Consider the following 23990-nt stretch of genomic DNA (forward strand, 5'->3'; position numbering starts at 1 on the left):
ATGTTTCTCCAATTTGCCCAATTAGTTCAGCAATTAATTAACTTTGTTGTTTTTCTTTCCCTTACTATGTTAATTGTGACCGTTATGCACCAATGCCAAAGCAAATTCCTTGTACGTGAAAAACCTACTTGGTAATAAACCTGTTTCTGACTCGGATTCTGATCATTTAACACCATAATACGATTTTCTATATTGCACTCTAAAAAACTACTTTCTATAGTCAACTAAAAACGTATGTGACTGTGACTTTGCCATGACCATGACAGGCATATAGCTGAGTCAATTTTTTCTTTCTTGCAAAGGTATCACATGTCACAATTGGGCCGTGCAGCGTACAGCAGGGAAGTAAAACCACTTCCTTCTACCACACTGGCTGTTGCACACAAACCAGTTTAGTTTAGTCTGACATTGGGGGCGATGAGGATCCAGAAGCTCGTCAGGGGCTTTTTCAACTGACCTTTACTTTCTGGCGTTTACTAACGACGGCCAGTGTCACCGAGTTTAACCAGGAAAGTGTTGTAGCGCTCTCTTTCTGCTACAATGGCTGCGACGTAGCGCAACTTTTGGATCCACGGTGGATGAACACAGCGCTCTGAGGTGCAGCTAACTTTTACAGACTCGCAGGAGACGTAGAGAGGAGGAAAAACATGAAGAAGCAGTTTAATCGCATGAAGCAGCTCGCCAACCAGACGGTTGGAAGGTGAGTGTTTATTTGAACAACATGCAGTGTTGCAAGTTGATGTCTTATATCAATATTGTGGCAGGCCCACGCTGACGCTTTTCATGATTTGACAATATCCAGTGTTGTCCTCTTTCATTGTCATCTGTCGGAAGGGCTGGGCTGCTTTTCTGCGAAATAAATACCATTTGCAGTTCAGTAATGTCAGAAAGAAAGTAAACATGTACACATGTCACATGAATTTTGATTTTTAATGGGTTTCCAGATGTGTTAGGCTTTCTTCATGAATAGTCACTTTCCCACTCTGGTGAGGACTGAAGTGTGTCTGTGGTAGTAATAAATCAGTGACTTCATTAGATTTAGGGCTGCAGCTAATAACTATTTTCATCATCGATAAATCTGTGTAAATAATAAAATTATGTTTTTGATTAATCTGTTAATTATTACCTCTATGAAATGTCAAAAAAGAGTTCTGCTAGCCCAAGATGACATCTTGTTTTGTCTGATCATCAGTCTAAAACCCAAAGATATTCATTTAAAAATTATATAAAACTCAGAAAAGCAGCAAATTCTCACAATTTTAGCTGCTAACATTTGGCATTTTTGCTTGAAGGAAAAACTAAAAAGATTAATTGATTTATCAAAATAGCCCCAAGTCATTTGATTTGACTACTTGATTAACTGACTAATTGTTTGAGCTCTAATTAGATTAATTAATCTCTATATCTCTGTGTAAACCTGAAGGCAGAAATTCTGGGCTCACAGAACCCCCTTTCACTTCAGTAGTGACTGTTGTGCTTAGAAGTCTAAGATCATATTTTAGAGTTACTGTTATTTCTGCAATTGTAGGCTAGGACGTGCACACAGACACACAAACATTTCCTGATGTGTGGTGATACTGGCAGTTTACACACACACACACACACACACACACACACACACACACACACACACAATATCTATACCATCTCCTCCCTCCTCTCCCTTCATCTCCGTCCCCACAGGGGTTTCCAGCCCTGTTCTCTGTCAGCAGCCACAACTGAGATGATGTCTCCAGCTATTACTGCATTAATGGTGTCTCTCGTAATGTTTCTTCAATGTGACTCTCCAACCAATAGCCTGTAGCCACTGGATTCCTCACATACATACATTCCTCCATATGTTGTGTAAGAGCAGTAAAACTCAACTGAGCAGAGTGACAGCTTGCTCACTGAGAGGCTCACTGAGGTGTTTGCAGGCACACACCCACTGTGGATTACTGCTGGATAGAGTTTAACATACCAGGAAATCCTTTGGTGCCATTTGTACCTCTGCATGACTAAAACAAAGTGGGAGGTATGATATTATATGAATAAATGGTTGAGATTAGCAGCATCGTGATCGCTACAAGTAACAAGCAAGGTCAAATCAGTGTTTTCACCAACCTTCATATAATCAAAACATCAGTTTAGGGCTGCAACTAATGATTGTTTTCATTATTGATTAATCCGCCGATCATTTTTTTGATTTATCGATTCATTCCAGAGCCCCAGGTGGCGTCTTCAAATGGCTTGTTTTGTCTGACCAAAAGTCCCAAACCCAAAGATATTCAATTTACTCTGATATATGAAGAGAAGAGAAGCAGCAAATCCTCCCATGAGAAACTGTAGCATTTTTTTCACTACTTTTGCTTGATAAATGACTGAAACAATTCATCTGTAATCAAAATTTTATACACCTTTTTATATACATTATAAAGGTGTAGGTCCATCTTTTGATTTTTGTGATTGATTATTTTGCCTAAGCTGGGTTCAGAGGGGTCAATTCTCCACCACAACCTTCTATCCTTCCTTGAACATGGACTTTAAGCTGATTGCCACTATAGCACTAGGATGACTTTTTATCTATTTCACAAAGCAGTGGATTTGTCTCCCCCCACGACAGTTTGTGATGATGTAGTTCTGTGTTTGGCACAGGAAGAGCCGGGCACAGAGGGTTTTTGTGGAGTAAGCATTTCCATGGTTGTTGACGGGGACACGGTGGAGGGGTTCGGAACGTCACGCAGCCACAGAGGGGTGTTTTTTATAAAAGAGGAAGTCTGTTTGATTTACATGTGATTAATAAGGAGGAAGCAGTGTGGTACAAGCTTGCAGAGTAGCTGTGTTTATGAAGCTTTGCATACACTTACACTGTGGAACGATAAGCTTTATCAAAACTTTGATTTGGGATGAAAACATAGGCAGTTAGACGTCAGATAATACATGAATACAAACAGGTTTTTAGTATTTGTATCTTGTGCGTAAGCTCACTGGCTTAGTAAGTTCAAGTTTTCTTTTAGGGTCTGGCCTCCAGCATTGTGGTAGTCTATTCTTAGAACAATAGCTGCTGCCCAGAGTCAAGCTGTACTCCAGTCAAATCAATGCTAATTCAGTATTGATAGAGATTGCTTTTGTACATGTAGCTTTCTCAAAAAATGCCTGTCAGAAGATCCCGGGACTCAAGGAGACGTCTTTTAAAAATGTCTTGTTTTGTCTAACAGTCCAAAACCCAAAGACTTTCTATTTATTATTATAGAAGACCAAGAAAACCAGACAATATTCACATTTGAGAGACTTTAACCATTACATTTTTACCATTTTTGCCAACAAAAAAACAGATTAATCGAATATAGAAATTAATTTTCTATCTGTAATTTGCAGTTTTCATTGATCACATACTGTAAAACCGAAAAACTGTCTGCAGAATCATAATAAACAAGAATCTCGTGGCTTATCACTGATCTCCAGCTTTGCCATCTTTGACCAGTTGAACTGAAAATACTACTACTCTATGGTGAGAGCTGCATAGTGCAGCCAAAGGCGTTCTCGATTAACAGTGAGGATATTTCAGGCATTAGGGAGGTAAAGCCTGTGTCTGTAGGGTGTAACTTACAACAGCATTAGGTAATAACTCTTGTGTGGGAGAGGGTTAATTGATCCCTGCGAGATATGAATCTGTAGTGTGGGCCTGCTCTGATAGAGGAAGAGGTCTTCAGGGATTCGTGTGTGTAGATGTAATACGTGTGCGCTTTGGTGTATTTGTTGGATATTGACAGGGTGAGTGATGAGCTCGTTTGCTGGTCTCGCTAGCTCAGCAAGATTCAAACCAAGAAGCAGAGAGCAATGATTTAGTCTCTGAAATGGGTAGAAATCTGCTATGAGAGTTTGAGGTCACATATAAAGAAGCAAATCGGTGTCCCTATCCTATTTTCCGCAGACTCTGCTACAATGTGCAGTGTGTGTGTGAGGTGTGTTTCAGACATCAACGAGCCACTTGGCAACTCCCACCCTCCTCCACTCCACACAAATACACACACATCCTGTTGCCATAACAAACAAGGTGGAGATGACACAACAGGAAGTGTGTGTTCGGACAGAGTGGAGGAATCCGACAGGTCCATCGTGGAAAACGGGCACGAGCAGTGATGGGATGGTGCATTTGTGCATACACATTGAGTATGTGTGCACAAATGGTACCCAGTAATTCACATATGCTTCCTGACAAATTTCACATTGTTAACAAGTGTATCATGTGACAACATTTTATTGTGGCTTTAAGCATTTTAAGCACTGTGTAACTTTGCTGCAGTCACAAACTGCAGACAGGTTGGGCTGGTTAGACTCTTCTGCTTTAGTCTGATGGTCAGTTGCTTATCAGTTCAGTGGAGTTTTACCAGCAAGTTAGGTCTTGTTTGGTTAAAATACAACTTGTGATCCATAAGAGAACATCACATTATGTCACTGTACTGCATTTTTTTCTACCAATACAGAAGAGTGAGAAATGTCCAAATACTCCATATTATTTAGGCATTTAATTCAAATTAGGTGCTTAAGGTGTGTTCCTTAACTCATTTCCTGGGATTGTATTATATTGGACCTTATCTCTGTATGTTGAAGGTGTGTTTTTCTATTTCTGTATTTTTATTTCTCTATTTTTTGTCAGTATTTGACCTTTGGCTTCATATTTGTGTTTCCCTCAACAGGGCTGAGAAAACAGAGGTGCTGAGTGATGACCTCTTACAGGTGAATATGACACGGGCATGTTTAACCATTTTCTGACATGTCATAGACGAAATAATTGATCGAGAGAGAACAGATTAATCGATAATGACGATAATCCTACATAAACCTGCATTTTGCATACTTCAGTAAACTTTTCTTTAAAAAAAGTACCTGCTTGAAAAACAAGAATACATTTCTTTCATGTAAATGTTTCTGTTTGAATTGTGAACCAAAACTTATAAGGACAGTTATTATACAAATACCAAGAAAGGATTTTTTGTTATGTCACACTGTAATTTGGTTTTTGTCAAACTTTGTAAAAAATATTGTCTAACTATGAAACCTGTATCATACTGAACCATAAGCTGACTGTATTGTTGCACCCTTAGCAGCTACAGTTGTGCCCACAAGAACTGGCACGAAATGTTTACAGGTTAATGTAACTATGATTCAGTATCTGTCCCCCATGAAGGGTGTTATGTCCTGTCTCCTGTTCACAGTCTAACCCACTTTATTTTAAACTGCTGTATCTCAGTGTAAAAACTGCTCCGTTTTCCAGAAGAGTAAAATACGGAAGTTATCAAAAGACTTACAAGGTCTCCTCAAAGGCTCTGTTAAAACCATCATGCCTTAGCAGCTTGTTGATGCCAAGTCTCTCCGCAGTCTCGGAGTACAACTCCTGGCATCAAAACATTACTGGGGAGTCTTTCATTCAGTAATGCCTCGCCAGCTCAGGGGTTTGGTACTGCAGGGAAAGTGCCTCATGGTTTTCCACTCAAGGCAAACCCTGGCAATGTTCTGTTATCTTGAAAGCATACTGGATGTACGCTCTGTGTGTGTGTGTGTGTGTGTGTGTTGGGGGATGGGAGTACTCTGGCCTCTGGGTAGTGAAACTGTGATATCACTGCTAGGAAAAGACTGTAAAGAAATACAAGAGAGACTGAAAAAGACAGAGCGTGTTTACAGAAGAAAGGTGCTTTTGTGGAAGGAAAAGTAAAGGTGAAGTCTAAAGCATTCAGTCATGGAAGTCAAAGTTTTATGACATGCAGCAGTGAACTATGAACTGCATGTGGTGCGCACACACAGTAACATACAACAAAAAATACATGTAGACAGTTGTTTTGCTGTAATCAACACACAGCATTGAACAGTGGAGGCTTGTTTTTTGCTTAAACAGTGGTAATAGTTAAATTTAGTCATCTCTCTCTCTCTCTCTCTATATCTATATATATATATATATGTATATGTATGTCCCAAAAGCACAGAGCACAAACCGACCCAACCCTTCCAGAGAATACTTTCTTTCGTCTTTGGTCCGCGTCCTAAACGACAGGAGCTTTGTGCTGCGTTAGACATTCCTTTAGCTCCAGCTCACAGTGAGGAATGTGATTGTCAGGCGGTCAGCCTAGTGGAAGTGGCTTGGGTGTCTTTTAGCTTAACAACAACTTGAGCTCCAAGTTCTCCAAGTCAGAATCTGTGGTTTAGTATCCGGACACATGCTGCTCACAGGCAGCTTTCAGATATGCAACCTGATTGCAGTCATCTCTATAAAATGTGTAGCTCACAGTTTACTGATTTCATAGACCAGTGAATCAGTTTCTGCATTTTAATATAATCGCTCTGGCTGGGAAAGTTTTTCCCTCTTTCCAAACATGAGCAGAGAAAGAATAGTTTTTCCTGTGCCCCTCCCCACATGCTCCCACACCCCTCTCTTCTCTGAACCGTCCAACTTGAAATTTGACACTATGATTTCCACAGTGTCGTAGTAGTCTTTTTCTTTTCCATTTTTTCATAGTCCTTTGCATTGGCTAAGGCATTTATCTTGTTTGGACACGTCCTGCCTCAGTGGGAGAGTTAAGGAGGCTCTCAGACCTGCCTGGCCTCATACAGGAGAGAGTGTCAGGCTGGAACTGGTCTCATATCTCAGTATTTGAATACAACTTAGGATACACAATGGATTGTTATTGTTACGGAGACTGGTGCATACTCATATCTGAAACTGTATATTAAGCAGGTTATCAGTCAACTAACCAGCTAGTGAGCTAAACAGACAACTCTAGCGTTTGTTTTCATTGTCTCCGAGAACACTGGCTCGGCCTGTTTAAAGGAAGAGTTTGTCATTTTGGGAAATACGCTTGTTCGCTTTCTTGCCGAAAGTAAGAGAAGGCTCGGCTAACAAATAGTCCCCACCCCCTAAAATGGTGGATTGTCGTTTTTACACTTTGTTTTTTGTACAGATTAAGCAAATGAGAGATAATCTGCTAATTAGTGAGCTTTAGAGGTGCTGGTAGGCAAATGTTGTCACCAGACAGTCAGGCTAGCTGTTTCCCCATTTCCAGTCTTTATGCTAAGCTAAGCTAACCGGCTGCCGGCTCTAGCTTCATATTTAACGGACAGCTATGAGAGCGGTATCAATCTTGTCATCTAACTCTAGACTAGAAAGATAATGAGCATATTTCTGAAAAATGTCGAACTATTCCTTTAAGCAAACATGACTATTGTTGCATTTGAATCCTGTTTCTGCTCTGTCATCAGCTAACCAGACAGTTAGCCATCCTGCCAACAAGGTCAGCCAGTCAGCCAAAGCAGCTCCAAGCCAGAAAACAAAACTGTATCCACCCGCCCGGTTCCTCTGTGACTCACTAAACGTTCCACATTTTCTGCTGTGGCAGGTCAGAGGTCGTCAGCTCACTCTGTTCACTGTTTTCATTGCTCTCCGTGGAAAAAAGATGGCAGTAACTGGCCTGTAAACCTTTAGACAGCTCAATAGCTGGAGAGGCAGGCGGGAGGGATCGTCTCTGTTCTGTTAATCGTCAAAATGTATGTGTGCTTGTCTGTGCTTATGATCAGGGAGTTTTCCAGCTTTTTTTTTCTCTTTTCAACTCTTTGACTTCATTTTGTCAGGGTGTTTCTGTGTGTGCACAAGAGTCTGTTTCCATAACTACATTTCTCCCCCGAGGCCAGATCTCTTCTTGTGAGCACAGCAAAGCCCGCTGTATGAGACGTGAGACTGGCTAATTGAAGGTTAAGATCATCAGACTTCTTTTTTTAATGGGTCATTATGTTAAAAGGAGGTTATAGGAGTCTTTTTCATTATTGAATCTATGCCAGTACATCATAATGACATGTACAACGTAGGTAAAAGAAGCAGACAAGTTACATAGAGAAGGAAAGCTAAACTTTTATACATTTCAAATGTAAATTGTGCAAAACAGACTGCAATTCAATATCAGAGACGTACTTTTGGTGTGTGTCCCGAGGGTCTTTTGGTGTACGCTCATGGAAAACATCCATCGGCAGAGACAATGCGATCTCCCAGTGTATGCAGTCCGTCGTACCGCCCACACTGCAGTCGCTCAGGCCTCTTTCTTTCCTTCTTTGCAACGAGTTTTTGGAAGTCTGGATCCAATCGAGCCGACACCAGATAGAGCTAGACTTCCATATGCATTAATCAGAGCTGGGGATCAGCTGAATGGTGAGCGAATCAATTGGATCCAGGCAAGGAAGCCAAGTCCAGCTGTGGTCTGGCATGGAGCAACAGCTGCAGGAAAGAGGGAGGAGAGAGTGAAGGGCGAGGGATGAGGAAAGTGTGTGTGTGTGTGTGTGTGTGTGTGTGTGTGTGTGAGTGAGAGCCTGACATGCCGTAAAGAGAACAGCGAATTAGCAAGGATAAAAGTAAAGGAAGAAGAGCAAGAGAAAGATGGGGATCAGAAATGAGCGGCAAATAGTGACACAGCTGAATGTTTAAACTGAAACCAATCAATCAGTGTGTCAAAATTGCGGACTAAATTGAAGTTTATGTGGTTTGTCATAAATGTTTCACCTCATACAAAACCTCAGTTTTTTTTAAATACTGCAGACAATTTTCCTGGTAAAAGATATTGAACAGTGAATTGAATTTGCTACGTTTGGTTTTAAAGACCATACTAGTGTTTTTGAGTGTTTAGTGTTTAAACTATACATTTTGTATACTTGCTGACCATTTTCCAAAGCATACCATAGTTATTAGCTGGCAGAGACTTAAAACTTGGACAGGGACATTCAAGGACACTCTGACAATCTGAGATCACAGAGTTTGATGCTGTGACGGTCCCTCTGGCCTGTTTGCTCTTCTCTTGGAGGTTCATGTAATTGGTAGCTGGGGCCGTCCACTTGGGCTGACTGGGAACACATGACTGGGAGCCCAGTGCTCCCAGTCACTATAATAGCTGCCACCTTAAGTCCTCTCGGAGAGACTCTCTCCATACATTTTGTTTGGTTCCATCATCATTTTTCCCACCAACACACCATATTTCCCAAACATCCACTCACTTACACTGCTGGCTTTACTGCCATCCACATCTCATCTCTTTTTGCAATTTAACAGTTAATTTAACTGCATTTTTGGTGTCTCTCCCTTTATTTGCCATGGCAGTTGTGGCGACATTTTCAATGTTTTTTGTGTTTTGGGATACAATGTTTTTCAGCAGTAATATCCCTTTAATGTCTTTTTAGGCCATTGTCGGCAATGTTGTAAATAACTTAACAGGATATTGTTTATGGCAAGAGTGGATTTTTATATAATTTTGACATTTTTATTGTGATGAAGGAACTTGATTTGTATTGTTTTCATATTGCTGGATTATTTCAATGAGTTCCTGCAATGAGGAAGCTCTTACACAGAGGAAAAGTCTCCACAACTGGAGTCACACCCAGTACTGCATTTCGTTGCCTAGTACATGTACATGTGTAATGACATGTGTTGAATCTAGTGAAATGAACTTAAACCACTTGTAGGTAAGGGGTTAAAGCATGCAAAACCGCAATATTCTTTAAATAACTGCTTGTGAAGTATAACCAGTAGAAAAAGCCAACTCAGGCCTGCAGTCAGAATGATTCATCTCCTCTCCTTGATAATATCTCTACATGGAGTCATATGTCAAAACAAAGAAGCTTTCCCTGTTATGGTTAGGGTAAAGACCACAATCCATCAGCCTGTGTTGCTTATCTGCCGTCAGTCCTTCCATCTGGCTGTCAGTGCTGCCTGTTGTAACACTGCAGATCTAGAAAAACAGCATTGACATCCTCCATCATATTTCAATAACAAGAGCAGGGTGGAAAGTTTAGAGATGAATGTGCGCTAGTGCCACTTCTGTGTTTTGATTTGTAGCTCTCACCTGGGTTGTCATTGAACAGGAAAATGTGTGTGGGTGTGTGTGTGTGTGTGTGCGCTGCGAAGATGAAACTGTCATTGCACAGGGAGACAAGAACTGAACTGAACTCTACTCCCAGTAGGCCTGTTTTGTTTGTATTTTATAACATTTTGCGTCTTATGTGCGTACACAGATCGAGAGGCGGATGGAGTTGGTGCGTTTGGTGTCGCACAACACACACAAGAGGCTGGTTTCCTGTCTGCAGGGTCAACTGGGCACAGACACAGAGAAGAGACATGTAAGAAGCACTTGATTTTTCTGAATCGCCCTCTGGCTTTGCTGCTCTTTCATTCAGCAGCTGCACTTTTTAGACACTTGCAACTTTGAACTGGGCTGTCATAACCGTATCTTATTAACTCAGCATGATAGCAGCATGCTACAAAGTCGGGTAAGTCTGTGTAAAGAACATACAGAAATTAAATAAGGGTGAATCACTGTGACACCATTGTCAGTATTATCAACCTGCTATCTTGTGCTATGAACACATAGCATCTCCTCTTATGTAACACATTCATATGAGAGAGACTCAGGAGAAAAATATTCAGTACTGGACTCCTGCCAGCTTCACTATCAGTGCGTAACAGACCCACCTCAGCCATACACACAATAAAACTGACAAAACTCTTATTTTTCTTTCTTTTTTACATCCCTGCTGCTAATCATAAGGTTATCATTTGTTCACGGCAAAATTTTAAGTAGGCTAAACTTCATTTGCTGGTCTGCTTGCAGAAAAAGCTGCCCCTGACGACGCTGTCCCAGGCCATGCAGGAGGGAGGTGGTCAGCTGGGAGACGAGAGTCTGATTGGGTGAGATGCGAAAGTTAACTACAAGATTTTATAACATGCAAGACCTGTTTCAGCAGTATTTAAGAGTGTACAGCATCTAATTAACCACAATACAATATTAAAAGTGATTATTTGAGTGAAAGGAACTTGGAGGGTCTAACAAGGGGCCTCGTGTGTCTGTGTGCGTCTTTCTTTCACACTAACATTGTTCTCACTGTGAAAAAAGTAGTGATATATAGTGTCATATTTGTATACATTCCTGTTTCTCTGTGCGTGTTTGTGTGCGAGCAGCAAGATGATGGATGTGTGTGGGGAGGCAGAGAGCAGGTTAGCGACTGAACTGATGCAGCATGAAGTCCAGATTGAGAGAGACATCCTGGATCCTCTCAACCAGCTGGCAGAGGTAAAAACACAGACACTGCAGCTCTCTTCATACTGTAGTGATCACTTATGACCTGCATGTGTCTGTAATTAAGTTGTAACTTTGCATATTTGTGTCTTTGAAAAATCACTTTTTAAACAAATTACAATTTACTGAAACATTCAGCCTGTTAAGCCTGTTTAGTGTGTTTAATCTCATGATTGAGCCAAATTCAACATAGCCTTTGGTTGATCTTTTTGTAATATATTACCATTCTACATGATTCACTTTAACAAAATGTTCTTACAGGAAAGGTGTTATCTAGTGTTGACTATAAAGTGCACTCATGATCCTCACTGTTTCTCTCACAGGTGGAGATTCCCAATATACTTAAACAGAGGAAACAACTCGCCAAGCTGGTTCTGGACTATGACTCTGCCAAGACGAGGTACACCAGCTTATAGTCTGAATTTAGTGGTCGATAAAGTTCTTTTTCTTTTTTCTTTTTTTTACTTTAATTGCACACTTTTTTGTCCATGTTTAGGATTTTAAAAGTGAGTGTGACTGTTGTCATAGATATTACACTTTGTAATGTGAATATGAACAAAGTTTCATGCTCAAGTGTCTAAATAATTTCTTGGCCTGCAGGTGGTACCAGGCAGCAAAGTCCAACAACCAGGCCATGGTAGCTAAGGCCGATTCTCTCAAAGACGAGATGGACGAGGCTCTCAACAAAGTAGAAATATGCAAGGTAGATTTTGTTTTATATTTCTCTTGCAATGCACAGTTTTTTGATTTACTACTCAAAATACACTTTATGCTGTTTGAACAATGCTTTACCAATCACTGTGGTTTATGTGTATATACAGTATTTAATCGAGACATGTTTAATCTAATGGCTGTACATTCCAGCCAGGGCCTCTTCATCAGGTGTCTTATGAACTGACTGAACAAAGGAAGCCTTGTAACAGGAGTGGACCACGAACAAACATGCTATGCACATTATTAGGACGATGTAATTAAAGGCCATTGCTTTGTCATCTGGAGCTCATTTGCGTCTTAATGAAAAGTTTCTGTGTAAAGTAAGGCAGACGGTCTAAGGTTGCCATAATGTTTGCCATGTATGGAAATATATATTTTTTCATCCTACAGGACCAGCTCTCTGCAGACCTGTACAACTTTGCTTCTAAAGAGGGAGATTATGCACGCTATTATGTCATGGTGGGTGCACCTCAGTTTAGTGTAAATGACCCAAAACTAAAATGGAAATGTGATGCAAATATGATCCATTCCACTATAACTGTATTATTTGTTGATGCAGTAAGAATGCCTGTGTTTATGTTTGTGTACCAGTTATTAGAGGCCCAGGCAGACTACCACAGGAGGTCTCTGGCAGCTCTGGAGGCAGCTATACCGACTATCCAAATACAGCAAGGTGAATAGCGAGACATAAAACAGACATTCATTAAATCTGCAAACAATATAAAAAAACATAACCTTTGCACCCCTCCTTTTAGTTCCTCATTAAACCCCAATATAGTTTTAGAGCTGGCATCCATGGTTGTTCATATATTGTACGACACACAAGCCGCTCTATACTCTGCTGCTGAGAAATGTGGACTGGCTTGTTGAGTTGACAATGCAAATAAAGTAAATTAAAACAGAGCCAGTTCAATGGAAGCTAAGCATTTCACACTGTGTTTGTATTTTTTTTATTGCCACACCGTGGTATCACAAGTCAATATACATAATTGTCACATTTTCCAAGTTTAGTACCTTTCTCGCCACTGAGGTGGGAAAGGAAATTGCATATTTCAGCCTCAAACTCTTAACTGTGTCTATGATGAGAACCATTTATTTCCTTCATGAAAGCCAGCAGCACAGTGCCCCAGTTTTCTCTCTATGAAATTAGGATGAGAGCTCCATTGTGTCAGACTTATCTAATGCCACATCTGCTTTTTCTCTGGTCCCAATAAATGAATTACTAACAGCTTAGAGGTAGACATACAGCAGACTGATGGCAATGAAGAGGAGCAAAGTCGGTTTATTTTCCAGAAAACAAAATGACTAAAATCACATGTCATCGCATCAGTTTCTCTCCTAAGTTGTCTTTCCATACACTTAAGTAACCAGGTTACAATCAGCTTTGTACAGTAACAAGAAATTCTGTAATTAGGGTTGGGGATTAAATAAACCTGATTTTGCATGGTTAGATTTCTCCTGGAGAAAGCAGATTTCTTGACCATGTATACACATAAACGGGTTTCCAATCAGCTGTTAATGTTTTGGGATCAACAAAGTATCTATCTGTCTATCTATGTATGCATGTGCATGATAAAGGCTTCAGACAGGGAAAGTACAGTATCTCTGTGACAGCAAAGCAGTGGCATGGGAAGGAGAGATCATTACACCTAGCAATACATTTTTGTTCAATATATTCCATCCAAGTCCAACTAAAACTCACACAACGTAGCCTCTCTAAGTATAAAAAAAGTTGTTTTCTAAGGATTAACCTTTGAGTATTCATTGTCAACTATAGAAGAATAGTTGAGAGACATAGAGCAGAAATGCTGTCAAAAGTGTAAAGATACTGATGATGCTCTTCTCTCTTAGACTCCTGGATGGAGAAGCCGGCGTTCGGTACGGCTCTGGAGGAGCACCTGAAGAGAAGTAACCGTGAGATCGCTCTGCCCATCGAGGCCTGCGTCATGATGCTGCTGGAGACCGGCATGAAGGAGGAGGTATGGATGGCAGAGGAAAAGGAGAAACTTTAGTAAAGTAGGGCAAAGTTGAGAGTTAATTAACCAGAATTCACTGCTCTACTCTTGTTGAAGCTGGAAGGAGGTGTGAGTCATGTGGACTGCTCTCTAGAAATGATGGCATGTACAGTCTGGAAACAGCTGAGGCCAACTTGTGGTCAGTTAGCCTCGAGGCTGCGGGAATAAGCTGTGTGTGTGTGTGTGTGTGTCCGCACGCGCGCAGGCACATCTGTTATCCATTAGCATGTTCACTAATACACTCTTTAAATGTAACCATATAACTAGAATCCCCAAGGAGGAGACAATTAAAGACATTTTTATTAACGGAAACAAAACTCTTGTATGTAAACTGCTGTATGTCTATCTGCTACTCATCCTGGAAGAGCCACATCTCCTTCGACTTTCTCAGTCATTTAGTGGAAGGTACACTTAATGTGCTTTACTTCTCCTTTCCTCATACCGACCCAGAATCACTTCTTTAATTTCAGGATTGAAACCAGTCATCTGTACCTGCCGAAAAAAGCCCTATTCAGTCATTTTCCTCTATGTTTTCCTTGCAGGGTCTCTTCAGAATAGCCGCTGGAGCATCAAAACTGAAGAAGCTAAAAGCAGCGCTGGACTGCTCCACCTCGCAGCTCGAGGAGTTCTACTCTGATCCCCATGCCGTCGCTGGTACATCCTCTTCTACAAATCCACAAAAAGTGAAACCATCTGGTCCAGATCATTTTCTCATACCTTTTTTTCTTCATACACAGGAGCCCTGAAGTCATACCTCAGGGAACTTCCTGAACCTCTAATGACTTTTGGCCTGTACGACGAGTGGACACAGGCCTCCAAGTAAGAAGACACTCAGACTGGTTGCTTTAGATATTCTGTTACTTATGTAATGAGCAAATATTTTGTGTGTGTGGTTTCAGTGTGTCTGACCCTGACAAGAGGCTTCAGGCCTTGTGGGTGACATGTGACCGTTTGCCAAAAACTCACAAGGCAAACCTCAGGTAAGAGCATCTTCAACTCATTGTAACAAGTTGTATTCTGTACAGATGAGACAATACACACCGTGTTGTTGACACAGCAGAGGTGTATGCTTAGTTTCTAAAAGTAAATTAGTACAGAACTGAATGTATGGAGTTCATTTCTGTTCCATTTTTCACTTTCATAATTGATGCAGCAGATTTTAACTAGTCAAAAAATAGAAGCCTGTCTTACTAGTTTGCTAGAGGTAATTTTGATGCTGTATTAAACAACGCACTAGAGCATTCACTTCTGTGGGTTCCTGACCTGGGGGTCAGGAACCCACAAGAGGCTGTGAAATATTGGACACTTATACCACTTTAGACCTCTAAAAAATCCTTCAAATAGAACAATCTGGGAAGAAAAAAGCACTGTGGTTGAACTGCTCACAACTCATGTCCACACTAAGTCCATCACTTTACTTTAAGGGGGTCACAATCCCAAACGTTTGGAAACCACTGGCTCAGAATATTAGTTAGCTAACTAGCCTGTAATGAAAAACTGTTGCTGAAAGCAACTCTCTGTTGCAGGTATCTGGTGAAGTTTCTGGCTAAACTGGCTCAGGACAGCGAGGTTAATAAGATGACTCCCAGCAACATCGCTATAGTCCTGGGGCCCAACCTGCTCTGGGCAAAGACCGAGGGGTAAGAACTCTGTGCTCTGTTACCTAATATTTATGTTGGCTTTCTGAGTACAAAGTGAATAATAAAGCTTCCTCTCTGTCCTTGTCGGTCTGCGGTTGTATTCAGGACGCTGGCAGAGATGGCAGCAGCTACATCTGTCCACGTGGTCGCCATCATTGAGCCCATTATCCAGCACGCTGATTGGTTCTTCCCTGAAGGTAAAACCTCTCTGTTTGTTGTATTTGCAATAGTACTTCTTCTCTCTCTTACCTATAAGAGGTTAAATAGAAAAGAACACACATCAACTAGGAGATTTGGGGAGAAATGTATCTGTTACCAACTATTGACAATGTCCCTTGAATGTTGTTTGGTGGTGTACTAATTACTGATGATGACTGCTCAAATTAAGACTATGTGGTGTTTTTTCTGAATATATTGAATGCAGCTACAACAGAGTTTATTAGCAGAGAATGTTTCAACCACCTGAATCTTTTTTTTTTTTTCCTTTTTTTTTTTAAACTTCAGGTTTGGGGGTTCTTTCCAAACTTGCCTGTACCGTTTTAAGTGAGGGATGTCTCATGACTAAAAAAAGAAAACTATCTCTCTCTTCTTTTGTATATTGTCTCTCCAACATGTGCAATTACCAAGTTCCTTGCTCGTCCTTTAACGATTGTCAGAGGCAATTTAGGGAAATTTTGGAAATCACTAAATGAAGGGAAATTAGTTAAGACAGGTTGAGAGAAACTGAGCCCAATTAAATTACAGCTAAAAATAAACTAACAAGACTAAAAGTCTACAGTCATGCTAGCAGCTCTGTGAGGTTGTACTTAGGCATCGTGGTGCTTTGAGCTAAATGCTAACGTCAGCATGCTAACACGCTCACAATGACATGACACAATGTTAACATGCTGTTAGCAGGTATACTGGTTACCAAGATCACCATCAAAGTTTAGTGTGTTAGCATGCTAACATTTGCGAATTAGCACTAAACACATAATAAAATAATTACAATGCATCCTGAGGAGGACATTAATGTGTGTGTCAAATTACATAGGTAGCATGGCTTAAAAATAACTAGCAATTTAATTATTGATCATCCCACGCTCTTGATATATTACAAACATTAGAAGATCATCTTTACCATCATTGTAATTTTCATCATCTCTTCTCTATTTGCTTCCCACTTTCTTCCCTCTAGAGGTGGACTTCAACGTGTCGGGCATGTTTGCGTTGCCCACCCACCCAGCCACCCCAGACCTCGAAACCGGCCTGGATAGGAAACGCCCTGGTAGCCTGGTGGGGCAGGACGGGGACAGTCACACCCCCCGTAAAGACAGGTACCTGTCTCGCCCCAATCTCAGCCTCAGCCTGCCCCTCACCCTCCCGTCCCGTCCCAAGACACTGAGCAGGCAGGAGTCGCGGGGCCCAGTCGTGTCGGCCCTCTATGTAGTGGCCAATGAGTCCATCACAGTCACTGAAACACCCACTGAAGATCTGCCCAGTCCAGACTTCAAAGCTGTGCCGTAGTCCAATGTAGCTCCCGTGAATCTAGTCACTGATAAGTAAAAGAAGGGAATGATGTTCTGTGTGATTTCTGCACCACATTTCTGTTATGTTTAGGTGATTTCAGCACAAGCTAATTAGGGATGCACCGATATATCGGCCGAACATCGGTATCGGCCAATATTTGCCTTGTTGACTGCCATCGGCCTATCTGCAAATAGGATGACATTCACTGATGGCAGTGCCTGATGTTTATCTGTTGTGTCGCATCAATTTTGCGCTGGCTCAAGGTTGTGTTAGTTATTTGTATTTGTTGCAAAGCAGGCTAAAAAGGCTTTTGAAGCAGCTATTTTTCAAAAGAATCTTTTTCATGTGAAACAAGGTTATATTAAAGGTTGTTTCATAAATTTGATTGAATTTATGCTCATTCAAAGATAGTGTAATGAAATGCTGAATCACTTTAAAACAGTTCGGTTATTTTTTTATAATAAAGATTTCCTTCCCTGGCACAAAAGGGGGAAAATAACAACAAAAACAAAATAAACAACAAAAAAACATCGGTATTGGTATCCGCCCAGAATTTCACAATCAGTGCATCCCTAAAACTAATCAGTTATGTTTTCCTCAAGGTTCATACTGAATGATGAAAAAGCAGTTCTCTTTCAGACATTTTTAATGAAACAATTTTCAGTAGCATTGGGATACCATTTTGTCCAGAGCTATAATTGTTGTGTGTTACTCTTGTGTACTCTTGTGTTATTTCCTTTGTTTCCAATTAAAGCTTAGGTCACACTGTAGGTTGCTGGTTTTATGTTTTGTGTGGGCTTCCTCTGTTGCATTTTGTTTGTATGGTGTGGCATCTGTCTCTTTTGTCCCTGCAGATTTGTTGCAGTTCAAAGTTGTTCTATTTAAAAGGTCACTGTCATGTGGTTTTATGTCCTTTTTGGGTTCTTCTTTCTAAGCTGGTTTCATTAAACTCAGGAAGTGGCCTCTTTTTCTGTCCCTCGCACCATCTCTCTCCGTCTGTCTCTGCTCTCACTGTTTTTCTGTCTCTCTTGGTCTCTTGCTCTTTCATTCTGTCTGATGGCGTGTAGTTTGCCCTCCTGAACTCTCTCCCCTCTCATCCCCCCCCCTCCCTAGCACTGTTAACAAACAGCCGGAGCCTGCTCAACGTAGAGCCAGCACTGTAAATAGAAAGCAGCCACAGCTAACCTCACCCACCTTCCAACCCCCACTGCCTCCTCTGGAAGCCTGGGGTCCTGCCCAGCCCGAGCCCCAGCCCCAGGTTCCGTCCCCAGCTACAGAGGTTGAGCAGCCTGGCCTGAGTGGTGCTGGTAGTGGTGGTGGTGTTGTTGGTGGTGGTCTGGGTGGTGGGGTCCAGGTAGCCACAGTGCAACCTCAGGTTGTAACCCAGCTCAGCGCAGAGGAGAGAAGGTAAGGAGAAGCGAGCTGAGGTAGCAAAAATACTCCACCGCCTGCTCGCAGCCAATCAGCCAATCCGGAGCTCACCCACCCTTTATGTTTGTCATGTGTTTGATTGTTCTTTGAGTTTTCACTTCCCACATCGGAAGTCATAAATTGGAAAATCACAAGAATAACAATGTCTATTACGTCCACAGCTTTTAATTTGGCTTCATTTTAACAAATTAAGAATGTAATGCAACAAAAATCATGTGATGCTTTGTTTACAGGCAACTTTTACCCTCCCTCCTGCTTGTTGTGATGATTGACCAAACTCAGTCTAATTTTAAAACATACTCCCCTTCCTCCTCGCCTGCCTGTCAGTGTCTCTTCCTCAGTGACTACTTTGTGGCAATATCTGATTTTTGCATGTAACACATTACTGAACAAATTTATTTCCTGATTTTGCATCCTCTTCTCTACACTTTATATTGTTCTTTGAGTTATTCCTCATGTGATAACATTCATTTAATGTAATTAGCCTTTGAATGGAAATATGTTTGTTTTATATATTATATGCATGAGTTCTTGCACCGACGCAGCACTTCCTTATTAAATCTGTAAAGCACAGATGACATGTTGGTGGATTAACATTTGGATTCCTTGTATTTCCACAGCCCAGCCCGTGAGCTCATGTCCACCCCCCCTCCCCAGAGGAATGGTTCACTCAATCTTACAGTAGGAACCCCCCACTCTCAGGGTGGATCCAGGGGGCCTAGTCCACACATGGTTCGCAGAGGTGAGAGAATGTACATTCCTATTCTGATTATTTATTACCATTAATATTGTTAATATCATGTAATAATTCTGTTTTCCTCTGAAGGCACCAAGAAGCAGGCCCCAGCCCCGCCCAAACAGGCCAGCCCATTTTCCTCCCATCCCAGTACCACCCAGATGCTCAGCTCCCCTCATCACCCACCCATAACCCCCAGACGCCAGCCCAGCAAAGATGGCCCAATCCAGGCCCCGAGCCACCCGCCCCCGCAGCCTCCTCCAGCCCATCATGCCCAGGGGGAGTCGGAGCCCTCTCCCCCCAGCACTCCCACCCCTCCTGACACTCCGCCTCATGATGGATTGCACTCCAACCCCCTGTCTTTCTACCACTCTGGATCTCTCCCTCGCCCCTCCAGGCCAGCTCCCAGGCCACGGCCCCGACCCAGCATGCCGCCACCTCCACAACCTGCAGCAAATGACAACGGTAATGAAATTTGCAGCTCTGCCTCCAAGATCATAACAGGTAAACAGTCTGTTCCCTGTGCCTCACTGATCCTGTTTTTAGATGTTTTTATAGTAATACATTATATAAGAAATAGTGTGGAGTATCATGATATTTAAATAGTACCAGCAATGCATAAAACGCTAACTATAGTTAAGAATCAGATTTCAAAAAATGACGGCACACCAGGCAGCAGAAATCAAGAGGGTAATAAGATGTCTGTGTACTTATACTGTAACAAAGAGGCATTACTCTGTGTGTATCTGTGTGTTTGTGTGCACAACATGTGCACTGTATGATTAAGTTTTTCCAATGGAAACTCTCATCTAGCTCCAAATAGAGCAGGATGTTTGATCTGGCTACTTCTGTAATGCTGTGGTGCACAGATCTGACAGTCAGTGGTGGAAGAAATATTCAGATCATTTACTTAACTAAAAGTAGCAATACCAAAATTAAAAAATACCCCATTACCCCAAGTAAAAGTCATGGATTCAAAATCCTACTTAAGAAAGAGTACATTAGTATTATCAGCAAGTATCAAAAGTAAAAGTACTCATTATGTGAAAGGCTCCTGTAAGTGTTATACTGTATATATTATTGGCTTATTATTAGAGATACATTCATGTTTAAGTGCCATTTTAATGTTGTAGCTGGTCGAGGTGCAGCTAATTAATTGCTTTATATACTGTTGAGTTGTTTAACCTATAGCAGTTTGTCATATTTTATAAGTTCATGTGTTTAGAATCATAATCTGCAATGTAACTAGTAACTATAGCTGTAAAATAAACGTAGTGGAGAAAAAAGTACAATATTTGCCTCTGACAGTGGTGGAGGAAGTACTCGGAGGATCTTTTACTTAAAAGGTGGGGGTATGCGATTCTGGAGAAATCCAAAACCATGGCAAATACCATGCTATAGAGCGAACAATGACACAGCAAATAATGTAACTAACGTTAGCTAGGTTGTGGCTAACTGTCCCTGCAGTTGCTGCTGCAAAGCTAACATGCAGAGGGGATGAGACAGTTTCCCAGAGCCAGCACACCAGCTCCAGACAGCGATACTCACAACTCTCCTGCTACTATAGCAAACATCACAACAACAGCATATCTACTAGAAAGTGAGCTGAATGTCTGTGGGCAAGTCATTTAACGTTACCTGACACACAAATCATGGCTGGAATAGCGTTGTGTGGCCCAGTCCGAGCCACTTTATTTCCCCATTTATAGAGCCAGGGCTGTGTACAAACACCGGATTTCTTTTCGCCGCACACACTGAACAGACGGACAGCTAGCGGACCGTGAGGAGATATTTACTGAATCTGACAAAAAGACCTGTATTGGATTAGAATTGCATACCCCACCTTTAAGTAAAAGTACCATACCACAGTGGAGAAATACTGTTACAAGTACAAAAGTTTTAGCATCAAAATATACTTAAAGTACCACAAGTACTCATTATGAAGAATGGCTCAATTCAGAATCATATATATTATATTATTGGATTATCGTTATTGATGCATTAATCTATACATCACATTATATATTAATAGTCAATATCTGCAAAGTGACTAAAGTTGTCAAATAAATGTAGTGGAGTAAAAAGTACAATATTTACTTTTGAATTGTAGTAGAAGTATAAAGTAGCAGAAAATGGAAATAATCAAGTACAAGTACCACAAAATGATCTATTGGCAGAAATGGAATATAATATTTATAAGTAAGTTTTAATTAGTGTTATAATCACCTGAAAATAAGAATCGTTGTGTTTTCATTACTTTTAGAATAAGCCGTTTTTTATCTGTCTAGGGAGCGGTTCCCCTTCCACGGAGACCGCCATGTTGCACCGCCATGTTTCTACAGAAGCCCAGAACGGACAAATCAAACACTGGCTCTAGATAGGGCCGTTTGCGGGTTTCACGGCCACTGTAGTTTCTCCAACACGCTTTGAAGGGGAGGGCGAGGCAAGGGGTATTCAAATGGTTGCCAACTGCAATTTCACCGCTAGATGCCACTAAATCCTACACGCTGTACCTTTTAAGTACAGTGCTTGACTAAATGTACTTGGTGTTTACTGTTTATGCCATGAGCAACTCTTGCTGTGTTTTAATGTAAGACTTTTAGAATTCCAGATGTAAAAGAACACATCTTTAGTGATGTTTAACATTGTTAAACATAATTTCTTTGTGTAGGCATTGCAATGACTGAAATCACTTGCTGGTCATCTGCTGATACTGTTTTCAGCATTGAGTGATTTCAGCTTCCTCTCAGGGCATTACTTTATGTAGCTTTCTGGCTTTTGGTTTCACTGTGACATGGTGTCTCACACAATAAATATAACTGTGGTGATCTGACGCATGACAGGAAATGTGTAAATATTGCAGATGTCTGAGCTGCTGGCCTGCCTGTAAGATGAGCTTTGCAAGGCAGGTAATGGTAAGGATCTGATTGGCTGATAGCTTGGCCTTGCTTTTGTGTCCACTGCGTGTGTGTGTGTGTTTTTTTTGTGGGGAACCAAAGAATGCAGGCGTTTGCTCCTTTTTAGTGTCTCGCTGTATTGTTGGCTGTACACATACTGTATACATATATTTATGTATATTAGTATGCATTTGTCCTGCACTCTAACCCCGGTGTCCAACAAAACTAACATGCTTGTGATTCCTACACCATCCCCCGATGCCGAGGTTGGATGGCTTTTGCCTGTTAAGTTTTCAGTGATAACTAACGTGCCCCTAAACATATTTTAAACTGACAGTGTGCTGATATTCTATATGTGCACTTTTTGAACAGATCTACGTAGAAAATGTGTCGCATTTAAAGATTAACACACCAAGGATACTCTTCAATAACTCCCTCCACATCTAAAAATATTACTTAACTGAAACTAAATATGAAATATTGACTAGATTTAACAGAAAGATCAATCCTTGGTGTCTTACTGAGTGTGTAAAGGTGGCGTGTGTGTGTGGCTGTTATAAGTTTGGTTTGTTGCTTGAGCTCAAGTTCACGTGTCTAAACTGATTTATTTGCTGACCCATCTCCCTAACTGTCCTGTATAGATGGAGGCCTGGTCCTAAAGGGGATTGGTCGAGCCCTCATCCCTGAGGTGATTGTGGACCAACAAGGGGAGAGCTCTGCTGGTCAAGAGCCTGCCGCCGCCACCACCACCCTAGACCCTCAAATCCAGACAGAGAGCACAGTTCTGTGAAAAAAGAGGGATCATCGAAATCCTCCTTCACTCAGCTGGTCCACGTAAAAGATTTGAATGTTTAGAATCAAATATCAGACAGGTAACTCAAACACATTGGTTCACTCCAGCTCTTCACATGATGCCAGACTGCTTTCTGGGGGAAAAATGGCTGACTTTTCTCCTGTTTTGCTGAGACTCAAACCAGAAACCTCATCTTACAGTGGTGGTATAAACCACAAAACTCCAGTCCAGCTATTAGACTTCATATCAAACTCCCTTTGTTATATATACTGCTGGGTATTTTAAGACTGGACTGCAGAGCCTTTCTAGACTCAAGTATATAACCTGAACACACAGCAGCTGAACTCAAAGAGTGCTAAGCTTTCACGTCTCCTGCTTCTTTTTAAAATGTTACTATCGATACTATAGGTTCAATGCTATGAATGTTTCCAGTGGCAGGAATCTGTGAATCTGTTTTTAGCATCAGGTCTTACAACATATAACTAATATTTTTTTATTTGGCAGCACAGTTGTGTGGAGATATTTGAGTGTTAGCCAGACACTGATGGTCTATTTATCGTGAAACAGAATCACATTCTGGAATTTTCCAATTTCAACTGGCTAAATGTGACGTTTAGCTTAGAAGGGCTTTTCAATAACTATCACACACGTCAGCACTGCACTGTACACACTAGTGTAAAGGACCAAAGAAAATTTTATTAATATTTAGAGCTGCTCGGCTTCTATTATGGTTGCTAATGACCAAATATTTTGGCAAGAGTGCAATATAAAATGCAGTTGTCTTCCAGTAGTGTCCTCTCCACAGCACATATGCTGTAACTTTTGGTATTTCAGGCAGTTTTCCCTCTAGAATTTTATTTGATTTCACCTGACCTGAGCTCAAAGATTAGCTTTTATCATTGAAAGGGATTTTTCTAACATTGATTGTGATAAATGTATTTTCTATACATAGCTTGTAACTGATCACTCCCACTCAGCTATGAACCAAATAATGAAATTCTTCTTTGTGTATAATTTTTACTATGGCTGAAAATCTTTACCTTGTTTTTTTTTTTTTTCTTATGATTTTTATGTTTGCTTTTCTGAACATGCATCATACAATGCATCATTACTCTTAATTAAATATTGCTGAACATTTTACAGTGTTGTCAGCTTCTTCTCATCAGTTATA

The 23990-nt window shown here is 41.0% G+C and overlaps 1 protein-coding gene across 10 annotated transcripts; it reads left to right on the forward strand.

Annotated features, from left to right (window-relative positions):
• The first annotated feature begins 285 nt into the window (after positions 1-285).
• arhgap17b (Rho GTPase activating protein 17b) lies at positions 286-23959 on the forward strand. Of its 10 annotated transcripts, none has more exons than XM_044180955.1 (21): positions 286-700; positions 4680-4719; positions 10024-10128; positions 10620-10696; positions 10967-11078; positions 11408-11484; positions 11685-11787; positions 12189-12257; positions 12390-12471; positions 13650-13777; positions 14356-14467; positions 14551-14632; positions 14713-14793; positions 15340-15453; positions 15559-15650; positions 16631-16769; positions 18076-18369; positions 19014-19135; positions 19220-19633; positions 21993-22044; positions 22668-22806. In XM_044180955.1, the coding sequence occupies exons 1-20, from the start codon at positions 648-650 to the stop codon at positions 21998-22000; spliced, it is 2304 nt and encodes a 767-aa protein (XP_044036890.1). In that variant the 5' UTR covers positions 286-647; the 3' UTR covers positions 22001-22044; positions 22668-22806. The 10 variants fall into 10 exon arrangements, with proteins under 10 accessions (XP_044036890.1, XP_044036893.1, XP_044036892.1 ...); XM_044180958.1 differs by having other exon boundaries at positions 19220-19594; XM_044180957.1 differs by having other exon boundaries at positions 21993-22038; positions 22668-22770.
• Positions 23960-23990: the final 31 nt, after the last annotated feature.

This window comes from Siniperca chuatsi, linkage group LG21, assembly GCF_020085105.1.
Source record: "Siniperca chuatsi isolate FFG_IHB_CAS linkage group LG21, ASM2008510v1, whole genome shotgun sequence".
Taxonomy (NCBI): domain Eukaryota; kingdom Metazoa; phylum Chordata; class Actinopteri; order Centrarchiformes; family Sinipercidae; genus Siniperca; species Siniperca chuatsi.

Excerpts from the sequence above, each read along its gene's own strand:
- arhgap17b (XM_044180950.1), top strand. The coding sequence starts at position 648 with ATGAAGAAGCAGTTTAATCGCATGAAGCAGCTCGCCAACCAGACGGTT. Across the intron at positions 10,129-10,619 it reads CAGACACAGAGAAGAGACAT|AAAAAGCTGCCCCTGACGAC; the intron begins GTAAGAAGCACT and ends GTCTGCTTGCAG. Across the intron at positions 12,472-13,649 it reads GACTATCCAAATACAGCAAG|ACTCCTGGATGGAGAAGCCG; the intron begins GTGAATAGCGAG and ends CTTCTCTCTTAG.